Genomic DNA, 22,310 nt, shown 5'->3' with positions numbered 1-22,310 from the left:
TTCAATTATAGATAGTGCAGTGCATGTGATGCAGCTGGTGATGACAGTTCTTTTCAGTGGTTTTAGTACCTACAGTTGGGTCCATAAATATTTGGACATTGACACAATTTTCATCATTTTGGCTCTGTATACCACCACAATGGATTTGAAATGAAACAATCAAGATGTGCTTTAAGTGCAGACTTTCAGCTTTAATTTCAGGGTATTTACATCCAAATCAGGTGAACTGTGTAGGAATTACAACACATTTTATATGTGCCCCCCCCCTTTTTAACCCTTGTGTTATCTTCGGGTCGTTCTGACCCATCAGTCATTGTGACCCACCGTCGTATTGCGACAACTTTACCGCATACAAAAACAAAGTGAAGCATTTTCTTTTAACCGTTGGGCTGTCTCAGACCCCCCACATTGCGAAGGTTAAAAGAAAATTATTTTTATTTGTTTTTGTATTGGGTAAAATTGGGTAAACACAACGATGGTTCGTTATGAACCTTTGGGTCATGTGACCCGAAGGCAGCACGAGGGTTAAGGGACCAAAAATAATTGGACAAACTAACATAATCATAAATCTAATTGTCACTTTTAATACTTGGTTGCAAATCCTTTGCAGTCAATGACAGCCTGAAGTCTGGAACCCATAGACATCACCAGACGCTGGGTTTCGTCCCTGGTGATGCTCTGCCAGGCCTCTACTGCAACTGTCTTCAGTTCCTGCTTGTTCTTGGGGCATTTTCCCTTCAGTTTTGTCTTTAGCATGTGAAATGCATGCTCAATTGGATTTAGGTCAGGTGATTGACTTGGCCATTGCAGAACATTCCACTTCTTTGCCTTAAAAAACTCTTCGGTTGCTTTCGCAGTATGCTTCGGGTCATTGTCCATCTGCACTGTGAAGCGCCGTCCTATGAGTTCTGAAGCATTTGGCTGAATCTGAGCAGATAATATTGCCAGAAACACTTCAGAATTCATCCTACTGCTTTTGTCAGCAGTCACATCATCGATAAATACAAGGGAACCAGTTCCATTGGCAGCCATACATGCCCACGCCATAACACTACCTCCACCATGCTTCACTGATGAGGTGGTATGCTTTGGATCATGAGCAGTTCCTTCCCTTCTCCATACTCTTCTCTTCCCATCATTCAGGTACAAGTTGATCTTGGTCTCATCTGTCCATAGGATGTTGTTCCAGAACTGTACAGGGTCTTTTAGATGTTTTTTGGCAAACTCTAATCTGGTCTTCCTGTTTTTGAGACTCACCAATGGTTTACATCTTGTGGTGAACCCTCTGTATTTACTCTGGTGAAGTCTTCTCTTAATTTTTGACTTTGACACAGATACGCCTACCTCCTGGAGAGTGTTCTTGATCTGGCCAACTGTTGTGAAGGGGTTTTTCTTCACCAGGGAAAGAATTCTTCTGTCATCCACCACAGTTGTTTTCCGTGGTCTTCCAGGTCTTTTGGTGTTGCTGAGCTCACCAGTGCGTTCTTTCTTTTTAAGAATGTACCAAACAGTTGATTTGGCCACACCTAATGTTTTTGCTATCTCTCTGATAGGTTTGTTTTGATTTTTCAGCCTAACGATGGCTTGCTTCACTGATGGTGACAGCTCTTTGGACTTCATATTGAGAGTTGACAGCAACAGATTCCAAACACAAATACCATACTTGAAATGAACTCTAGACCTTTTATCTGCTCCTTGTCAATGAAATAACGAACTCCCATGAGGGAATAACATACACCTGGCCATGGAACAGCTGAGCAGCCAATTGTCCAATTACTTTTGGTCCCTTAAAAAGGGGGGGGGGGCACATATAAAATGTATTGTAATTCCTACACCGTTCACCTGATTTGGATGTAAATACCCTGAAATTAAAGCTGAAAGTCTGCACTTAAAGCACATCTTGATTGTTTCATTTCAAATCCATTGTGGTGGTATACAGAGCCAAAATTATGAAAATGGTGTCAATGTCCAAATATTTATGGACCTAACTGTATATTTCTCAGATCACAACTGAAATTCTCTGTCATCTCAAGTACTTGTTCAACCTCCACATAATTTATTCTAGTCAAATTGCCAATGCTGTGGCCTACATTCATGACATTATATAACATTATATTGGTTCTCTGTTAAATTGTCTTACCACCACAAACATCTAGACATTTAGTTCATAACATAAGTAATTACATGCACAATGGTTGAGACAGTTGTCATTATTGTAGGCCTAATTGACCATACAGCGCTTACATGTACATTTGTAATGTGCAGGCAGTTTTGACACATCAGTAAACACACTAATTTATGTAACTAAATTCACTGATCTATACTGAAAGTAAATCCACTTTATATTGTTGTTCTGTTAGATAGCCAGAAAACCCATTTGAAAGCAGCCGATTCAATGTTAAGCCAGCAGTCAGCACTATGGCCTATAGAACTTTGCAGAGTGCCCGGTTCTCCAGATAATCATGAGAAACTAAAGTGAGACACACAAACACACACACAGATTCCTGGCATTATTTGTTTTATTCATTATTAGATAGATAAACCCTTTGAAAGCACCTCATTCATATGCCAGCAGTCAGCACTGCTAACCTGGCTATATTGCCACTGCACTCCATTGGATTATACCTACCGGAGGAACCCTAATAATACCAACAATTCCAATAGGTTTCCTCCTGACAGAGGAATCCTAATTAGAGGGGAAAAGCTCCCACCTAACTTTTGAGAAAACCCTAACAATAACATAATCAGAAGTTCTGGAATTAATTTATCAAGCTGCAGTGTCTAATTTTGGTAATGCACCAGTGCTGCAACCCCAAGTCATATGAGATGATACTTTAAAAAGGGACAGTACTGCCTATAGTGCGTGTCAAAAACATACATTGATCAAATTAATTGTCTATGAGTTTACCCACGATTCGTTTATAGTTTTACAAAGACACAGTGATGTCAGATTGTAAAAACAGACATTGTTTTATTAAGATAGGTACAACAACACAATACATTGAAAGCTGGATTTACATAAAACGATGGTAACACACCTGTTGTTACATTCATGGAAAAGGTTATTGTAAACAAATGCATAGGTAGGGTCTCTGTATTCTCCTTCTGAGTGTCTTTAGGTCCAGCACAGGTGACTTTGTCCATGTAACATTCCATGACCTCGTCACAGTTCATATCGTAACAGTCCAAAATAATTAGTGGGATTTTTCACTCCAGTTCATAGTTGTCATATGGAAGTTGCTTGAGATATGTAATACAATCTAGAAGATGAATAAGAAGATGCAGTATGAGACCAAAGTCTGCCCTAGTGTCCACACAAAAGAGTTATAAATCAGACCAAAACCAGAATTATACACTCATTTTCCACCAGTAAAGTACAATAGTCTAATGTCCTGTGCAAGAAGTGCTCATATTGCTTTGCAGTAATGAAACAGGCAACAAGCCTCTTGGCTTACCTAGTGTGCAATCAAGTACAAATTACAAGCATTTGCCAACATCTTACCCAGCACCCACTGTTCCGACAGGATCTTGCTGCCCTCGGGTCTTTTGCCCCTGTGCTCCCCAATGCAAAGGCCTGCCTGGCGGACTGTCTTGCAGACGGTGCCCCCGCACAGCTGGATGAGCTCTGCCAGGCTATGTCTGGGTGGCTGGGAGAGCTGGGAAACGAACATGGTTGGCTGGCTGAGGAAGAGATCCTGCTGGTGTTCCCCTGCAGACAGGTGCTGCTGAAGACGGCAGATCTGGGGGGGAGAGAAGGAAACTTGTCTTTATTCATTTAATAAACACTTTTATCCAAAGTGGGATACAGTGATTGTACACTCCTTATTTATGGAGGAGTTTGTTTAATAATGATGAATCAAAAAGCAATTCAAAATGAATAAATCATTATCCTGAGATATATTTTGAGATGTACTTCCACTGTGGCAGCCATTCAAACTTTTGAAGAGTCTCAATATTTCATCAATTTTTTATGTCTATGAATCCATAGTTTTTTACACACCTTGCTAACCCCAATAAATAGACTACAGCAGTATCCTCAGCTCACAAGGAGAGGGCAGTACAAATCCTGTAATAAATCAAACTTCCTGTCACCACTAATCCCAATTCAAGGTGCACTTATCAATCTTTTGAGTTCAGAGACCACATGCATTTACCATGTGCAGCTGTCGGTCACATATCAAGCCTTGTATTATGACATAATTTGAGACCATATGAGTATATGCTAAACATCTTCTACTGGGAGTATAGATTATAGAAATGCAATTGGACTGGGAACTCCGATAGGTGAACGTGGTCTAATTCCACAGGCTGTCACAGCTCACAGTTTGCTCTGAGACAGCCTATATCAAAGGATAGTCACAATGCTCCTTCTCTTTGCTTCGATAGAGTCCCTTAGGCCTTGGTCTGGGTTAGCCATTCTCCCAGACGATGAGAACATGCATGAAGCATTCTGACATTGTACTCTGTCCTAGGACTAGTGGAGAGAAGCTTAGAGAACTGCTCCATGTCCAGCATGGGTCAGCTGCAAGGCTGAATAGGGCCAATCTGCTCTGTTTTGAAAGGGTGCCAGAAAAACGGATTTCAAGCATTCTGCCCTCCCTTTGCAAAGGAGCGGTCATTTATGAGAGCATAATCAAGGTTTGGTCAAATGGTTCAGAAAGAGAAAACCAAGAGTTAAATTACAAAACTTTTGTTTCATGGTGATTGCAGGCTTATGTCATTCGAAATTCTCTGTTGTCGCTCTCCACGTGAACAAGACAATTTTTCAATATGCCATAGCAGGATATGCGATTTCACAACAAACTTTCTTTTTTGTGTGTCTGGTAATGGCATTCAGTAGCAAAGAGTCAGGCTACTGTACATCCAAGAAGTTTGCAACACAAATATAACAATTGAAAATGTAGCAAAACTGCATGTCTCACAGGTAAATTAGAGGCCGACCGATATATCGGTATCGGCATTTATAATGGCCGATAAATGTTATTTTTTTTGGTGGTGGTTATTGTGTTTTTGTTCAAAGGACTTTCATATCTTAAGGTTTCATATCTTAAGTTTGTATTTTTATACATTTTATTTATCAGAACTTTAATATATTTTGATGTTCCTCTGTTCTGTTGTGACAATAAAACAAACAAGTTTATTTTTAAACCGCATTATCAGATTATTTTTGTGAGAACTCGGAACAGATGGAAGGAGTTGGACGGATTCGTTGAATTTATAGTACTCCGAAGGCTGTGGGTGCTGAAATCAATTCACCGCCAGAAAAGTAGGTGGCACTGCACTGTGATGCTAGCTAGGTTATTGAAAAGTTGGAGCAAAATTACAAATTAGCTGTTTCACTAATAAAATAAGCAAATTTTCAGCAATTACACTGCCCATTTCTCGTCACATTTTAATTCAGATGCTGATTTACATCTACTGTTTAGCTGAAATATGAATTGTGAAAAACTTACAGCAATGGCAGTCAAAGGATTCTGTTCGTCTTGTTGGTCACGGCAACCCCGCCCCTGACGCAAGCGGTTCTTAATACGGACCAATCACAGCCAAGGGGTATCCGTAAAATGACGGACGGACGGATAGTCAGGAAAATCAGGAGGTGCACGTAGAGCTCTCCGAGGGGCTCGGAGAGGGCGTTCCCTGTGTCCGTCTCCGTGAAAACGGAGTAGTATATTTCGGCCTTAAGTCGTTCTGCATAAGAGCGTCTGCTAAAAATGACTAAATGTAAACTACAAATAAACTGATTTCCCTAACATTAGTTATATTTGTTACGCGTTTCTAGATAAAAAAAAATAAAAATTCTGGCCAATGTATCGAAATATCGGATTTTTAAATCACCAAATATTTGTATCGGTATCGGCCTTAAAAATCCTTTATCGGTCAGGCTCTAGTAAAATGTAAAACAGCTGTATGGCAAATAGGGTAGAGCAGAACAAACTGGTGACAATGAGAAGGTTGATCTGTCTTACTAAAGCTTATCACTAGGGGTGCACCGATCCGATATTAAGATCGGATATCGGCCCCGATATTGACAAAATAGCTGGATCGGCGATCGAAAAAATGTACAGATCCACTGGCCGATACATTAAAAAAAATTCCGCAGCACATGTCATTTTTCAGCAGCATGAGTTAACCAAACCTTTAGATGCGTGAGTTCTAAATATTTCCAACGGTCCCCACAGCAAGCATAATACTCGTAGCACTAGCATGCTATATACCTGTTAGCCTTCTCATTAGTACATATTGAAGCCATACAGCATTTGTCGCACAGTTTTTGTCTATCGGAAAATATTCCGTTGGAATTTTCGAAATCGCATATGCGACTTTACGCTGTGAGACCCGCATTCGAACGATCACATATGTGCGAGTATAGTAGTAGAGTTGTTGAGCTGCAGGAATTCGGTGTTCTCCTAGCATTGTGCTTTTGGATGTGCTTGATTAAATTGGTAGTATTGTACTTTGCAGTACTAACACCACCCCTCAAAACATTTAGCTCTACTTTGCAGACATTGCAAACAGCCAACGAACTAGTTGGCGTGGCAAGCGTGAAATATCTCCACACAGCCGACTCTTTGGCTCGCTCCATGTTACTTTTAAGTTTAACTGTCCACTGGTTGGACACAAGTTTTACACCGCACGGTGCAATGCTTCAAGCTAAAAACTTCCATGGTTCACACACCAGCGACAACAAATAAAAAATATTGTAATTTTTTTTACATGTTTACAATGTTTGGTAACTGTTTGATTACTATTGTATGTTTGACCAATACACAATTTTGTTTTCTACTGCTACATTTTATTTTTTTTAACACGTTTGATTACATTCTATTTTCAAATTTTGAATGCACAAGTGTTTTTTAAATGATAAATAAATAAGAATTAAGTACATTACATCTGTTATTTTGTCTTAGTTAGGAAAGTAATGTTTAGTTAGGAAAGTCTGGTGCCTTTAGTCTCTTCCACATGGTGGAAGGAAGGTATAAGGTGGGAGGTATACAGTTTATTATTAATTCAACAACGGTATCGGATCGGTATCGGGTATCGACAGATACACAAAGCCCAGGTATCAGGACTGAAAAAGTCGGATCGGTGCATTCCTACTTATCACTTGGCTGTACTGCTTTAGGATATGAAATACATAGGCAAAACATAATAAAAACATGCACATGATTCAAGAAAAGCAAACACATTTTGGTTATTGAGAATCAAGCCTGAGAAAGCCCACCAAAAATGTAAGGCTACTTTTTAGCATCCAGCTTAATTGTATCATAAAACATTTAGTATTTAATTTAAAAAGCATATCTATAAAACAATTTAAGTATAGATATTAAGTATTCTTGCTTTACGGAAAACAAAGATGGAGTCAGTATTTTGCATTACAAAAACTTGGTGATGTCTAAATGGAAAAGACACGGAAAATACCCCTACAGCAGTGCCACATACACAGAAGGATGTGAAATGGAATGGTCTTTGGAGGTCACCTATGTCCACAACAGATCATTGTTTGTGTCACTTCCTTCCTCCTGATGCTTTCTCCAAACATGAAAGGACTGATAGACAAAAACCAACACATGCCTACACAATCTAAATTAATTGTTAAGCCGGAATAGTGACATTACTCCACATTTAGGCTGTTGATGGAATGACACGGAACTTCCTCTGTTGTAATCTGCGTGAAATGTGCTGCATTTCCTTAACATTCCGTTGCATCACTTCCCAGTGTTGTGTTTCCTGTGCACACTGACAGTTGTGTAGTGCCGAAGTGCATTGGGGAAGATAAGAATAGACAAAGGTCAACACAGACATTTTGACTGTGCTTTTAAGGTAAAACATTACATTTTTCCCCTGAAGGTGAGTGACTTAAGTTAGCTTTAGTGTAAACTGGAAATGAAGCAAATGGAGAGTTGAGGCATAGGAAGATGACTACCAAGAATGATCTCTCTCTGGGGGTTCAGACAAAACATCCTGCTGGCGGATAGACTTCCTAGGCAGAACACCTGTACTTCCTGTTGTGTGATGTCAGCATTCTGAAGGAGCCCGTATTGAGGGAAGTGTACACGCATACCAACTGGATTAATCTGTTCTGAACAAACAAGGACATGTAAGGACATGAACACGGAAGTATCACAACTCAAGTTTTTTTAGTTTTTCAAACATATTTAAGAAGCATCAGCCGAATGCAGCCAACCTGGTTTTGATTATAACATGTTGCTGGTCAATGAACTTACTCTACATAATCTCTCTTGGTTTTAAACATTTTGAAAGGAAATGCATTATTGCCTTGTTGTTGCCTTCAACTGAGGCAGCATTGTGGAACAGATGGCCTGTCATATCATAAGTTTATAGTGTTAACGTATGACCTTAGCTCCCCATCACCCTGACTGGATCTCTCATCCATTCATGCCAAAGGTTAATGTAAACCAGCCATGTATGCTCAAAGGGGTTTCCTTTGAACATTTTCTACAGGAACAGTGTACAAAGCATTACGTTCATACTGCATATGTGATGCAATTGTTAAGATTGTAGAATTGTCAAAAACAAGCTGTGCAAAGTTGTTGTCATGCAGGGCAAAAACAGGGCAGTTAGGCCTAATTATTATTGGAAAACACAACCATTCATCAGCATATATTGTAACCAACTACAGTGGCTTGGAGGTGAGGAATGAAATGCCTTGCTGTGTAACTAGTCTTTTTGTGATGCCGCACCCCCTCCACACACACACACATTGTGTCAGACTGGGAACCCGAGACAGGATGCAGGGAACGCAGCAATGACCCGAGACACATCCTCTCATATCAAAGGTGGGAAATATGAGAGATGGAATACTTTGGCGACAGCCAGGCAGACCCCATTCAAAGCCAACAGCACAAAACATTTTTAATGGTTTGACAAATTTCCCCTGTTCAGTAACCTAATCAATATTTAATCTTCAATGGCATCTTAGATATTTAAGAAGGGGTGTCTCTCTAAATGTAATTCAGGGCTTTTTCTATTTTTTAAATAACAATCATCTTGAGATGATAAACCACCACAGCTTTTTGATTCCCACATGCAAAAACCCCTGAAACAAAAGCAAAGCTGCATCCTCTCTGGGTCTCTGGTCAGCAGCAGCCAAAAGAAGTCTATTTTTAAGTTTCATTAATGGAGATTTAGAGTACTATCAAGATGACATGAAGTGGGAAGGATGAGCTTTGTTAATATCCTACAGAATTACAGCCAGATACTCTTCCAGCATAGTGTAAACACACTGAATCCCTCCCCAGTTTATGTAACAAGGTTCAGATTCAGCTAGAGATGAAGACAAGTGACAGGAAATGGGGACATCTTATTCGTCTTCAGAAGAGAAGAGAAAGTAATTCTGAATGGGTTGAGTGACATTTTAGGGAAACCTTCTCTCTAAACATCACGGAAACACATGCTTGATTGCTCATTAGGAGAGAGGCTGGTTTAGGGGAGTGGAGACAGATAGGTTGGGGATGCACATTGCTGTGGCTGACTGTTTTTGAAGCAGGCAGCTGCTTCCTGCACAAATAACTGTTTGTAAGAAAACACAATTCAATCTTTTTTTACTTTATCTTCAAGAAATTATTTCGCTCTTTGTCTCGATCAGTATATATCTTTCTAGCTGTCTCTCTATTCCTCTTCCACTCTCATTTCGCTCTCTCTTAGGCGTAAAAAAAACACATTGGGATGTGTTTGATTAGTGCATCTGCTCCTGAGTGTGAGAGGGTCTAAGGGGAAAGTCTCCGTTAAGCTGCTCCCAGCATTGACTCTGACTCTTCTCAGAGTCTGGCCAAAAGCAGGGCAATGGGAGGGGCCTGGTCTACAATCCCAAAGCCAGCTAATCAGAGGTCCAACTGCTTTTTCACTGAGAGAATGATGGCTTGGTAAAGAGGGAATGCACACAGTCTGGGACCAGTAACCTGTAGGAATGACACTCCATTGCTAGCTGCTGACTATCTTCTCCTCCTGTCTGGGTGATATAATTAACTTTCAAAGGAGTGTGTTTATGCTTCAATGTGTCACATATAGAACTGAAAGAGACGGAGAAATATCTATGTTCTTTCATTTTCAACTGTTACAAAAACCTTGAAACATGAAGATGATTGTTGGCTTACTGGTCTTAAGTGGCTGTCTTGCCCAGGGGAAAGGGTACAAGAAGACCTCAGACACAACCGGTAAGAGACAGTACCAGATCCAGAACGGTCCATGTAGCTACACCTTCCTACTGCCCGAGCAAGACAACTGCCTGACCTCCAGTAGCACCTATTCCAATCTGGTCCAGAAGGATGACCCAGCAGAGTATGACGAGTCTGTTCACAGGCTAGAACAACTGGAGAGCATTATGGAGAACAATACACAGTGGCTTCTCAAGGTAAGCAAGTCTAGCTTTGATTATATAAAGCACCTTCCCTTCCAAGGTTGGGATACATTTGTCAGGAGCTACGACCTTCTGCTACCTCAAGTGAAACAAAGAAGGATAAGAAACTGTAAGTCATTACAAAGTGTATAGTCCACACAGCTGGTGGGTCGGTCTGATCATCCAACTGACCTAATCTTGTGATAGATTTAAAGATCTTTTTATATAAGCCTAGTGAATAATTGTAGCCATGCCTTGCATGGTTTGCACTACCCTTGGTTTTAAGGTCTGTGTGGTCTGACTGCCAGATGAAATGTGACATTTTTTTGTTTCAAAGTGGAGCGCACTCTTTCTCTCCAATAGTAAGACAGGGAATTGGGGGGAATGAAGAAGAGGAAGCCTTTAAGAGTCTATAAAACAAAGATGTGCCTCAGAGGCAGAGCTGTGGAGGCTCAGTGAGTGTGTGAGAAGGGCAAATGAGTGACAAAGACTGTACACAGGTGTCCAAATGAGAGATGTGTGCTTCTTTTTCAGCGCTGCTGAGGCATTGCCTGTGTGAAAGGACTCAGAGTCCTCAGGCTCTCGTTCCCTCTCTTTAGAGTTTTGATTAATGATGGAGGCTGTGGAGCTCTGACCAAACAAGAAAAAAACTCACAGCCAGATCACACGACTCCCATCTCCTCAACATAAAACAAACGTTGAACCGTACCACAGGCTGGGTCAGTGGGTGCGAAGTATTGAGATCCCTCAAGCTTTGGTCAGACTGGTTTCATGAAACAAAACCATAAACACAGATGAATACTGAGCTTTGAAAATAAAATCTTCAAATGATAGCTGTAATGACCATGGAATTGCACAGGAACAGTGGAAGTGCTCTGGGTGGTGATGATGATCTCTTTGTAATTAGTTTGTTGTCCGTCTGACGAAAGAAGTCTGAGGAAGCCTGTTTATCTTAATTATTTTCACACGTAAAAGATTGAATTAACGGATGACAAACTGCAATTTATGATACTGTATGTAAGACATCTGCAAAGATAGAATATACTTTGAAGGTGAAGATGGTGAATTGTTTTACATATAATGATAATTTGAACATTCAAATGTTTGTGAAAAAACATGTTCTGTCTCAAACAACAGCTGTCTGAGGTGTTACTGGCAAGAGAGGAAAGGCTCTTTCTCTGAACTGGCCCAAGCAGGACCCTTTAGTCAGGGACTGAGGAAATCATTGTATAACACCCGACAAAAAGGACACATCTAAGTACCTACTGTCACCTCAACATTCTTCGTCAGTCAAAAAAATAAAGCAGAGGACTGGCTAAAGTACGTTGTTTCCGTGCCAGTAAAACAGTGTCAGTTTGCTGTCACGCTTCCCATTCGTGTGAGCGTGAAGCACAAACAAGCTTTCCTCGCGGACTCCTCAGAGGAAGGAGGAGTGGAGTAAACAACTGATTAGATCACTCGCTGTCAATGGAATGTCCCGCTCCAATGACACTCCTCCACCTTCCACGTGCTGCGTAAAAACTCTGGCAGGATGGTGGCCAGGAAAGAAAGACAAACAAAATTAGTGCTAATTGCAACAGTGATTTGAGGCCTTCATTAGTATGGGGAGAGGCTAAACCTATTTAAGGTAACCTTGTTGGTAAACCTGCAAGTCCACTGAATTACTGTTTATGCAAACAAAGATCAAAGAGACTCGATTGACGCCGTTTGCTGTTCACATAAAGACATAAAGAGGATGCAACTTGTCACTCAGCACAGCCATCCTGTTTACCGTGCTTGAGACCTGATTGCCACTCAGGAACTCAATGCAGGAAAGGATCTCATGATTGGACTCTAACTCTGGCAAGAGGCATTGTGACAGGTAGATGGAAACGCCACTAGCATTTAACCCTCGTGCTGCCTTCGGGTCACATGACCCAAAGGTTCATAACGAACCATCGTTGTGTTTACCCAATTTTACCCAATACAAAAACAAATTAAAATAATTTTCTTTTAACCTTTGCAATGTGGGGGGTCTGAGACAGCCTAGCTGTTAAAAGAAAATGCTTCACTTTGTCTTTGTATGCGGTAAATTTGTCGCAATACGACGGTGGGTCACAATGACTGATGGGTCAGAATGACCCGAAGATAACACAAGGGTTAAAGAGCCTGTATGAGAGTACAAAACTATTATACTGCAGTACGGTGTATTAAGAAGGTGGTATTTCCACCTTATATAGCAGATTATCAATTAACAAAAAGACTTGCACAAAGACATTAATTTATGCAGCCTTCATTGCCCTATCCTTGTTCAAGCAGTACTTGTAAGTTATATGCAATTCTTTATTGATTTATCAGGAATATAAGAAAGTGAAGACTCCATGTTGATCATCATGACATGGTCTTTTTTTGTAATACAGTACCAGGAGGAAAGAATACTTGGGGGAAAAATCGCCAGTCATCCATGTCTGACCCTTTTTTACAAACAACAGAAGGAAGCCAAACTTCCTGCCCCAATTTCCCCCAAAGTCCTCAACTTGTAATGTAAACACCTTTCAAAATATGAGGCCAATCATAGGATAATTCAGCCCACTTGTACCTCCCCTGAGATTTCTGGGAGTCAGGCTCATGGGAAGAGGGCTCGCCATGACAATAACACTGCAATGCCTAAAAGGATTTTATGTCATAAGTGGTGAGGACAAGATGAGGGGTATGCACTTATAACCATAGATATATATATAACGGGTAGATGTCTCGTCCGCGTTGCCGGACAACGGAGTCGAACGTCCGCACATGGCGGCCATCTTGCTACAGTCAACTCGCTCACCCATAACATTGTGTTGATGCTACATGTACTTTTTAAATGACCATAACTTGCTCAATTTTCAACCGATTTTTTAAACGGTTTGGTTTGTTATCAACGTCAGAGATGTCGTTATGCCACTGCATACTTATGAATATGTTTTTTTTTTTTTATTGAATAGAAGTATGCACGTTCTAGACTCCGCCGTAAGACATCTAGTCTTTATATATACCTATGCTTATAACAGTGAGACATATAGTTTACTATTCCAACAAAAGACTAAAGCACAATTTCCATTTTATGTCTATTTAAGTCACATTATTATTTTAACTAAATACGAGAAGAAAAATGACAAACTGCAGTGAATAATTGAATACAGCAGTCACATTATCATCAACATCTTCCTGACAAATTGAGGAGCTTATCAAAGTAAGTTTACAAAACAAAGCCAAAGCCCACTGCCATGGTACAGAACATTAATACTAACACAGAGTTTCACTGATAAACCTCTCTGTTCTCTTCTGTTACAGTTGGAGAATTACATTCAAGAGAGCATTAGACAGGAGATGGTCCAGATCCAGCAGAACGTCGTTCACAACCACACAGCTGCCATGATCAAGATAGGATCCAACCTGCTGAGCCAAACTGCCGAGCAAACACGCAAACTTACCAACGTGGAGGCACAGGTGAGGACAGTTACTGTATACCACACACTGTTTGAATGTTTCGGTTTAATACTGTGTATAAAACCAAGTCAATGTAATGTAATGATAATGGCTACGAAAAAAACATTAAAAAGCATGTCTAGCACTGCTGTTTTGTCGGAAGGTCTGCAACCTTTTGTGACCAAACCACACAGCATTTCCTGTTATTAAAGCAATTGTATTCCCACAGAAAGGGTATATCAATTTGTCACAATCAGGCATCCGTCTGTTCAAAGCCATCAACACCAGCCCCACCAGTAGACACATAGTTTGGATTCACGTAAACATATTGGCCCTGGTTTTTGCTGAGTTCAGTTCCTCAAACAGGGAAATCAGAGGCAAGGTTGTTGACCCTACAGTTCAATATATCTGTCTGTGAACAGACATTCACTACATTATGGGGGCTGGCTATTCACTGTGTCCCTACCTCTACCTACATCCCCTACACCCCCCTCTCCAACATATCTGAGGTTTATTAGAATTTGATTGTTCTGTTTTTTCCTGTCACGAAACAGATTTTTCCAACCTGTCAATGCTTTTCTCCTTGTGCCTGGAAATGCTGCTTTCCCACATGGGATGGTCAGTGGGGATACAAATTAGGTTAGCACTTATAACCATGATTGAGTAAAGAGAAGCCTATGTTTAGACACTTGAGGTATACTTCACTGAAGTTAACATTGTGTGAGGACAAAACTTTAACAGGAATTGTTTGTGTATCAGATCACACAAAAGAAAAAAAGAGACGTTTCAGAAGGCAGCAGATAATTAGAAATATTTTTTGTAAGAAAAGGCCAACATTCAATTTGAACATATCCTGACACTGAAAGTCTGAAATTACAGAAGTAACTTCTGTGGGATAACAAGACCGAAGATCAGGTGGCTGAGCGGTTAGGGAATCGGGCTAGTAATCCGAAGGTTGCTAGTTCGATTCCCGGCGGTGCCAAAGTGTCCTTGTGCAAGGCACTTCACCCTACTTGCCTCGGGGGGAATGTCCCTGTACTTACTGTAAGTCGCTCTGGATAAGAGCGTCTGTTAAATGACTAAATGTAAATGTAAGACCAAAACCCTCATGATCACATATTCTATTCTAAGTTCAGTATCAATTCTATTCTAAGTATTTGATCAATGATAATACAGCATTGTGCTTACTTAATTTGATTAGAAAGAGGCTCAGAGCATTTAAAAGCTCAACTTAAATCTTTGATACTAATAATCAAATTCTTTCCCCTCTAGGTAATAAATCACACAACCCGACTAGAGCGACAACTTCTTGAAAACTCCTTGTCTACTAACAAGCTGGAAAAACAACAAATTGTCCAAACCAATGAAATAAGCAAGCTAAATGAGAAAAACTGGTAAGATATTAGAAGGCATTTCATCTTGTCACAAAAAAAAACAACTTAAGGCTTTATCTGTACTCTTCCTACAGTATTCTTTTTATTCCTGTGTGCTTGAAATAATAAAGTTTTTCCCTTCGTGTCTGAATAGTATAAACACCTTTGTAGTTACTTATCTACTGCGTGGTCTTTCTGCAGCTTTCTGGAGAAGCGTGTGGGCGAGATGGAGGAGCAGAGACAGGTGGAGCTAAAGACCCTGCGAGAGGAGAAGGAGCAGCTCCAGATGCTGATCCAGAGACAGACATCCATAATCGAGGACCTTGAGCAGCAGCTCCTCCGTGCCTCCTCCAACAACTCTGCCCTGCAGCGGCAGCAACAGGAGTTGCTGGAGACGGTCAACAACCTCATCAACACCATCTCTGTCCCCACTGATGGAGGTGGGTGAGCACAATGCATTCACACCCATTGTAGGTTATAATAGCGTAGATTGGGGATGAGCCAGGTCAGGGGAAGGATTGTTCAATACGTTTTTTGTTTGCGTTTGATAGGCAGGTTGATAGGGAGTCAGGTGGCTGAGCGGTTAGGGAATCGGGCTAGTAATCTGAAGGTTGCCAGTCCGATTCACGGCCGTGCAATATGACGTTGTGTCCTTGGGCAAGGCACTTCGCCCTACTTGCCTTGGGGGAATGTCCCTGTACTTACTGTAAGTCGCTCTGGTTAAGAGCGTCTGCTAAATGTAATTCTAAAGGTTTGGATTTTGTTTAGAGTGGGCCTTTGGCCCTATACTTTGTATTTACGTATTGGGGTCTTGGAAAAACAATATCAAAGATCCAGACTCTTTACGGCAGCAAGAAAAGGGCACACTGACTGGCATCTCTTTGGCACCAGTGACTACAGCCAGAAAGCCTTAACTAATCAATTCAGGCTAACAGACAGCAGTGCTAGGTTTTCATCAGTCATGGCCTTGGGGGGAAAAAAGGAATTATGTGCAAATGTTTCCTATACTGTAGTGAAGTATGTAACTTTGGATAGGGGAGGGTATCATTATAACAGTGCAAATCCATGTTTTCAATGAAATTGGAAAAAAAAATCTGGCCACCTCTATCACAGTGAGCAAGCCCACCATGATGCAGGATACACCCTCGATGTACATGGACTGTGCTGCTATCTACAAATCAGGGAATACTGAAAGTGGAGTCTACTCCTTGACCCTTCCCAACACCACACAGGAGATCAAGGTATAAATACATTCCTCTACTCTACACTTGTGTTAAATTGTCCTGCTTGAACCCTATTCCCAATTACGGGTTGCATTAACATAGCATGATGAAAAATCTGAAAAAACAACCTTTTTTGTATCAAACACTAACACTGCTGACACACTGTCTGGAAAATAAATGTAATTATTTGCTTTCTTCCACGTACAGTAGGCCAATAAAATTATAAGTCCAATAACTGGTTTCTTTTGGGTTGCTACAATTTAGTACTCCAAAATGTTCCCGGCCTTTGGTTGGTTTTGTGCATACCTGAGCTTGAAGAGGGATCTCCTTAGATACTTTTCAGAGAGTTAAGCTGGCGATCCAACCACTAACTTGACTTTCCTTTGAACTGAAACCAGGCTGCCTCATTGTCAAGTTCCCAGCCAAATTTTTGATCTTTTACATGTAAACAACAATCTCATCTTAATATCGGCAACATCAATGAAAGCAACCCTTTTCTGTTGTTCCAAGGCTTTCTGTGACATGGAGACAGAGGGGGGTGGATGGACGGTTCTACAAAGACGATTTGACGGTCGCGTTGACTTTCATCGTACGTGGAAAGAGTACAAAATGGTGAGAGCTATGAGCTGGTCCCAGGGCAAAAAAATGGCTTTGATATAATTAGCAACAAGATACTTGATTGTGGCAGAATAACAGACTGTGTTATACTGTTTGGAGGCTAATTCAGTTTCATGCCCCGTCACAGGGTTTTGGAGAGAGTTCAGAGGAATACTGGCTTGGGAATGAGTTTGTCTCAAAACTGACAAATCACCAACAATACACCTTAAGAATACAGCTCAAAGACTGGGAGGAAAACTCAGCATTCTCACAATATGACCAGTTTTCTCTCGGAAGTGAGGCGCAAAACTACAGGTATATTGATGGTAAAATGTTTGTATAAACCACTGAAAGATAGAATAAAGTTTTTTGCAACGATGGTACTGTAGACACACAATATCATCGTTTCAACAAAAAAAAATGTATTCTTAGAAAGGTGCAAAATGTATGTTGAGCGGTTGATTTGACATGCAAATTGCAGCATTTACCACGTTTAATAGCCTTGTAGTGTTTCTACGTCTCAAAACACGTCACCAATTCAAAAAATATTCTGTCATCTGTTAATCATTTAGATTTTGAAAAACTAGGAAACAGGAGACAGAGAACATACTTCAGATGCCCTAACATCAAATCTGTACCATCAGACCTTTATTTTCTTTGCTGAAGAAAAGCAGATTTTAAGGACAGAACTGATACTTACATTTAGTCTCAAACCTTTTAAAACTCCAGTCTTCTGTTCAGCTTGTTAAATTTCAGAGAGCAAAATGATCTAGACTCAGACACATCAATTATTCCAAATAACTTTGGTCTACACAATAACTGTCAGAGTGGCAAAGGTTAGTAACTGCATTTATACTCATTCACTCAGTTAAGGATGTATGACAACAATGCAAAGGTATCCAACACTGCTAAAACATTGCTGTCACCGTTCAGCACATTCACAAATGGTCGGTGTTGGCTTCCCAAAGAGCACCATAGGTATCAGAGAAAAGGTTACAGTTTAGTATTCTACATTTTGAATCCTGGAATAATTCACTTATTTGGCTGCCAACTACACATCCTCCTGCGTTTTTAGAGTGTGAGAGAACTGTACAAACAGCAGCTCCATTACCTAAGCCTTGTCTTTTGAAGAACAGCAATCATGGACTTCCTTCTCACATTGTATTTCTTCCCTCCTCATTGTACAGGATACACCTTAAAGGCTACGAGGGAACAGCAGGCAAAGTTAGCAGCCTTGGTCAGCCAGGAAGTGATTTCAGTACGAAGGATGCAGACAATGACAAATGCGTTTGCAAATGCTCACAACTGACCACGGGAGGTAAGCAACAGATCCACGTGGAGAAAAATAAACCACCTGTGTGTTTTCACAGCTGTCAGTCCTGTCCTTATAAAGACAATCAACTATTTGTCAAACATTACACTTAAAATTGCTTGGCTCAGCCTTGACCCCCCCCCCCCCTTTCCCTCCTTAACCCTCCACCCATCTGAACAGTTTTGGCACTTCCCCCAGAAATCCGCACAAAAGTTAAAAGGCGTCTTGCATTTTTGTGACAGGGTCAAGGCTCTTGAGCAAAATTAGCTGCGAGTTAATCACTGATCAGCTCATTTGGGAATTCAGTCCCAGCGATGGCTGACATTAATAGTCTGGGAACAGATTTTATTTTTTTCTTGCCCTACTCTTGGAGCTTAGAATAGTGGTCCTTCTTCTCTAGGCCTCTGAATTGACTGAGAGTAGAGTTTAAGAGTTGGACTCCTTCTGTTTGGGGGCTGGCAGGGCCAGCAAAGAGGTCACACTCCTCTCCACACAAGAGGCCTCTCTCTCACACAGAGGAGTCCCTCCACCTCAGGGACTTGTTGGGGGTAACCAGCTGCATAGTAACATAATTATGACTTAGAATGACATGGCCCCAAAGGGCTGTGCATAAAGGGATAGCTCACAGTCCACACAACCAGGCCTTGCCCATTCAAATCTTTCATTGGCTGTCTCCTTTACATAGATCTTGTGCGTGTGTATGTGTGTGCGTGTTTGTGTGTGCGTCATCAACCCTGGTTGAAACACAATAGCAGAATCTCCGGTCCTGGTGTCGTAAAAGCTCCTCCACATAGGTGATAAGCAAATGGTCATCAGACCTTACATCTCCATCTAGCCCTCTCGAACAGTATCTCCTTTCAAACAAACAAACCCCCAATGTCTTCTAGTCTGTCAGTAACAAATGCTCACCCTTCCGCCAGGGTAATAAGAAAAGCCTCGAGTTTGTTTGGGGGGGCTCTGTTATCTGCTGACATGGAATGTTGAACACAATATCATTTTATACATCTTTAACTTTTCTGACAGTACTTTATCTGTTTATACTTTATTATTATTCAAGTCATGTTAAAAGTAAAAATTAACATTCCTGTACACTTTACACAATAAAGTCTGAATATGAACTTATTGAATCTTTTTTTTTTTTTAGGTTGGTGGTTTGATGCCTGCGGACCATCCAATTTGAATGGAATATATTTCCAACAGGGCCAGAACTCCAATCGCTTCAATGGAATCAAATGGTACTACTGGAAAGGCTCAGGTTACTCACTGAAGTCCACTACTATGATGATACGACCTGTAGACTTCTGAGACTGTCTTCTAAAACCATGAGTTGCAGAGTTCTGTTGTAGAACTCTTCTCTACACAGACATAGCATGTATTCCCCAATGTAGACTACATTGAGAGAAAAGCACTGACACTGTCAATGGAAAAACAAAACAAGATGGATCAAAGCACTCCATGGCAGCAACTTTTCGCACAAGTTCTCTATATGGAATGAAACCAATCAGTTGTTTTCGTCCTCCCAGTCAGTCCTCTGCTCAAACATTTACTGATTTTGTACCACATAAATGGTTGTGGGGGGGAAAGGACCGCACCACCAACCAAGACAAACAGGTCAAAGGTTGTCAAACGACTTGACCAGTTGTAAATAGGATCATTCCATCTGTTGAAAACTGGAACTGTGGTAGAGATAGATCTGTTTATCTCCTTCAAATGAAGATGGATGTAAACATGAACAAATATGGGCAATATCTGTGTGCAGCACATTGTGAGGTTGACCAAGTCAATTTTGTAATAATGATATTTCGTATCTCAGTTCCCTTCAGTATAAGAAAACCAACTATGGTACAACAGGCAATATTTCAATATATACTGTTCTGGCCATAATTAAACCATTGGTTCCACTGAGAAATCTACTCATCTTAGTAAAACAATTATGTATGTACTTATGTAATTTAATTTAAATGTATAAATGGTTCATCGACTGTGATGAATATTTACACTAAGGGATGCAATTGCCAACATGTACATTATGATGATTCTACTGACTGATACTTGCTGTTCAATTACTAAGACATGCTTTGACATATCTTGTAAAAACTGGCTTGAAATTTGTTCATCTTTGTTTTGATTGAAATATCTTCACGGTCTTACCCCATCATCTTCTTTTAAAAGAAATCTGTACAGTTGAAGAACATTTTACTAGGGAGTCATAAAAACAATGAATTACGACTGCTAATTTAAAGGTCCCATGGCATGCTGTTTTTGGATGCTTTTATATAGGCCTTAGTGGTCCCCTAATACTGTATCTTAAGTCTCTTTCGCGAAATTCAGCCTTGGTGCAGAATTACAGCCACTACGAGCAGTCCCACAATGAGCTTTCCTTAGGACGTTCCATTTCTGTGTCTTTAGCTTTAAATGCTATGAGGAGGAGAGAGGCGGGGCTAACTGCCATGCTTCGGTCGTTTGCAAGCCATGATGTCTCTCAAGGAAAAAACAATATCGGGCTCGCACGGTTGTAGGTCATTTTTTCATTGGTGGGCCAAATTCTCTGTGCGGGCAAAGCAGAGAAAGGCAGGGTTTCCTGCAGCACTTTTCAGTTCAGGCGGCCGCCTAAGCAACACACGCCTGCCGCCTTAACTACTAGTCACGGTTTTCTCCCTTCCATTCCAAACCGTAACACCAGTCTCCCTTCTCTGCAGAATGCATTAGTCTATCGCACAAACTAGCCCCCCCCTCGCCTTAGTCTATCGCACAAACTAGCCCTCCCCGCATTAGCCTATCGCACAAACTAGCTTGAGCTTTCATTTTCTCAAAGGCGGAGAAGAATACCCAGGGCTTGTTTTACACCTATCAAAATGTCTAGCCACTGGAGGACCAAAGGCAGGCTAGGGGAACTCATATTAATGTTAAATAACCTCCTAAGGTGAAATGTTCATGCCATGGGACCTTTAACAAATTTACCAATACAAACCAAAAGATTTCCCTCACTGTCTGCTACTCAGTAATTCTGCTGTTTATTTAAAACATTAAATATGTCTGTCAAAGTTTTGCTGTGTCACCTCGATCTGAGAAAAAAATGTTAATTTAAAAGGGGTGATTGATTGCAAAACCGATTTGACCTTGTCATAGTTGAATAACGACAGTTCGGTGGGTAAAATGAACAGTGAACCTCAAAGTCCAGACACCTCTTTCCTATGCAAATCTCAAAATGAAACAATTTGGCTTTAAAACGGTAGCTTTTCAACAAAGCCACCGGACTGACGTCAGTCCGGTGGCCCGCCTTTTTTGACTCAGGAGCCGAGTGCACCAGCTGGGCGTACGCCTGGGTGTAACGCTACGTCCGACGTAGAACTGAAAGTTATGACTAACTTAAAGTTACGACTAGTGCACCAGTTAGACTTAAGCCCTTTATGTGCTGCACCTGGGTGTACATTTTACGTCTAGTGGGGAGCAGGCGTAAGTTGGAAAATCGGACTAATATCCATGGTAATTATAATGTATAACAGTTTGATCGCACATGCAGCGCGTCTTGTTTATAGGCAACATATGGAAAGGGCATTAAGGCAAGAAAAAGTCATCCGTGATCGCACGAATCTACTGTTAATTTTATTGGTGATCTATTTCCAAGCTGATTGTTTCTGTTTGTTTGTTTGTGTTGATATTATTACATTTCCCCGTGAGCACGCTTCTATTCTGAGTAAACAACTCTAGAGGTTTTCTAATTTCTCTATTAGTAAAGTGTATTTTCCTTTTCTTTTTTTTCTTTTTTAAATCATGGCTTGTTTTGAAGGGAAATAGGCTAGCTAGGTGGCTCTTAAATGTGTTGCTTGGCAACGATCGACGCTTTCGCATTTTCACAAGGACGCGCATCTTAAAACCAGGCGTAGCTACGACCGTGGTCTGTCAAGCTTGGTGCACTCGGTGTAAATTCAAATCACAAAGTTGGACGTAGCCAAGGCCGATATATGCTTCTGCGTTTTTCGAAAAACGGACACATGGGA

At 40.8% G+C, this 22,310-nt stretch overlaps 2 protein-coding genes across 5 annotated transcripts in view; one reads left to right on the top strand and one right to left on the bottom strand.

Annotated features, from left to right (window-relative positions):
* Nucleotides 1-2,943: 2,943 nt before the first annotated feature.
* Nucleotides 2,944-22,310, bottom strand: part of mcph1 (microcephalin 1) — a 35,909-nt gene continuing 16,542 nt past the window's right edge. For all 4 annotated transcript variants that reach the window (XM_062463233.1, XM_062463234.1, XM_062463231.1 and 1 more), the window contains exons 14-15: nucleotides 3,503-3,740; nucleotides 2,944-3,260 (exon numbers count right to left, since the gene is read on the bottom strand). In XM_062463233.1, the coding sequence (XP_062319217.1) occupies nucleotides 3,208-3,260; nucleotides 3,503-3,740 (291 nt within the window). In that variant the 3' untranslated portion in view covers nucleotides 2,944-3,207. The remainder of the gene's footprint in view (nucleotides 3,261-3,502; nucleotides 3,741-22,310) is intronic.
* On the top strand, nucleotides 9,893-21,356 carry angpt2a (angiopoietin 2a). Its single transcript, XM_062463235.1, has 9 exons — nucleotides 9,893-10,372; nucleotides 13,670-13,825; nucleotides 15,077-15,198; nucleotides 15,379-15,617; nucleotides 16,291-16,418; nucleotides 16,911-17,012; nucleotides 17,146-17,312; nucleotides 18,185-18,315; nucleotides 19,454-21,356. The coding sequence occupies exons 1-9, from the start codon at nucleotides 10,094-10,096 to the stop codon at nucleotides 19,612-19,614; spliced, it is 1,485 nt and encodes a 494-aa protein (XP_062319219.1). The 5' UTR covers nucleotides 9,893-10,093; the 3' UTR covers nucleotides 19,615-21,356.

This window comes from Osmerus eperlanus, chromosome 6, assembly GCF_963692335.1.
Source record: "Osmerus eperlanus chromosome 6, fOsmEpe2.1, whole genome shotgun sequence".
Classification (NCBI taxonomy): domain Eukaryota; kingdom Metazoa; phylum Chordata; class Actinopteri; order Osmeriformes; family Osmeridae; genus Osmerus; species Osmerus eperlanus.
The sequence above is the reverse complement of the archived record's forward strand: the minus strand, read 5'-3'. Positions and strand labels throughout refer to the sequence as shown.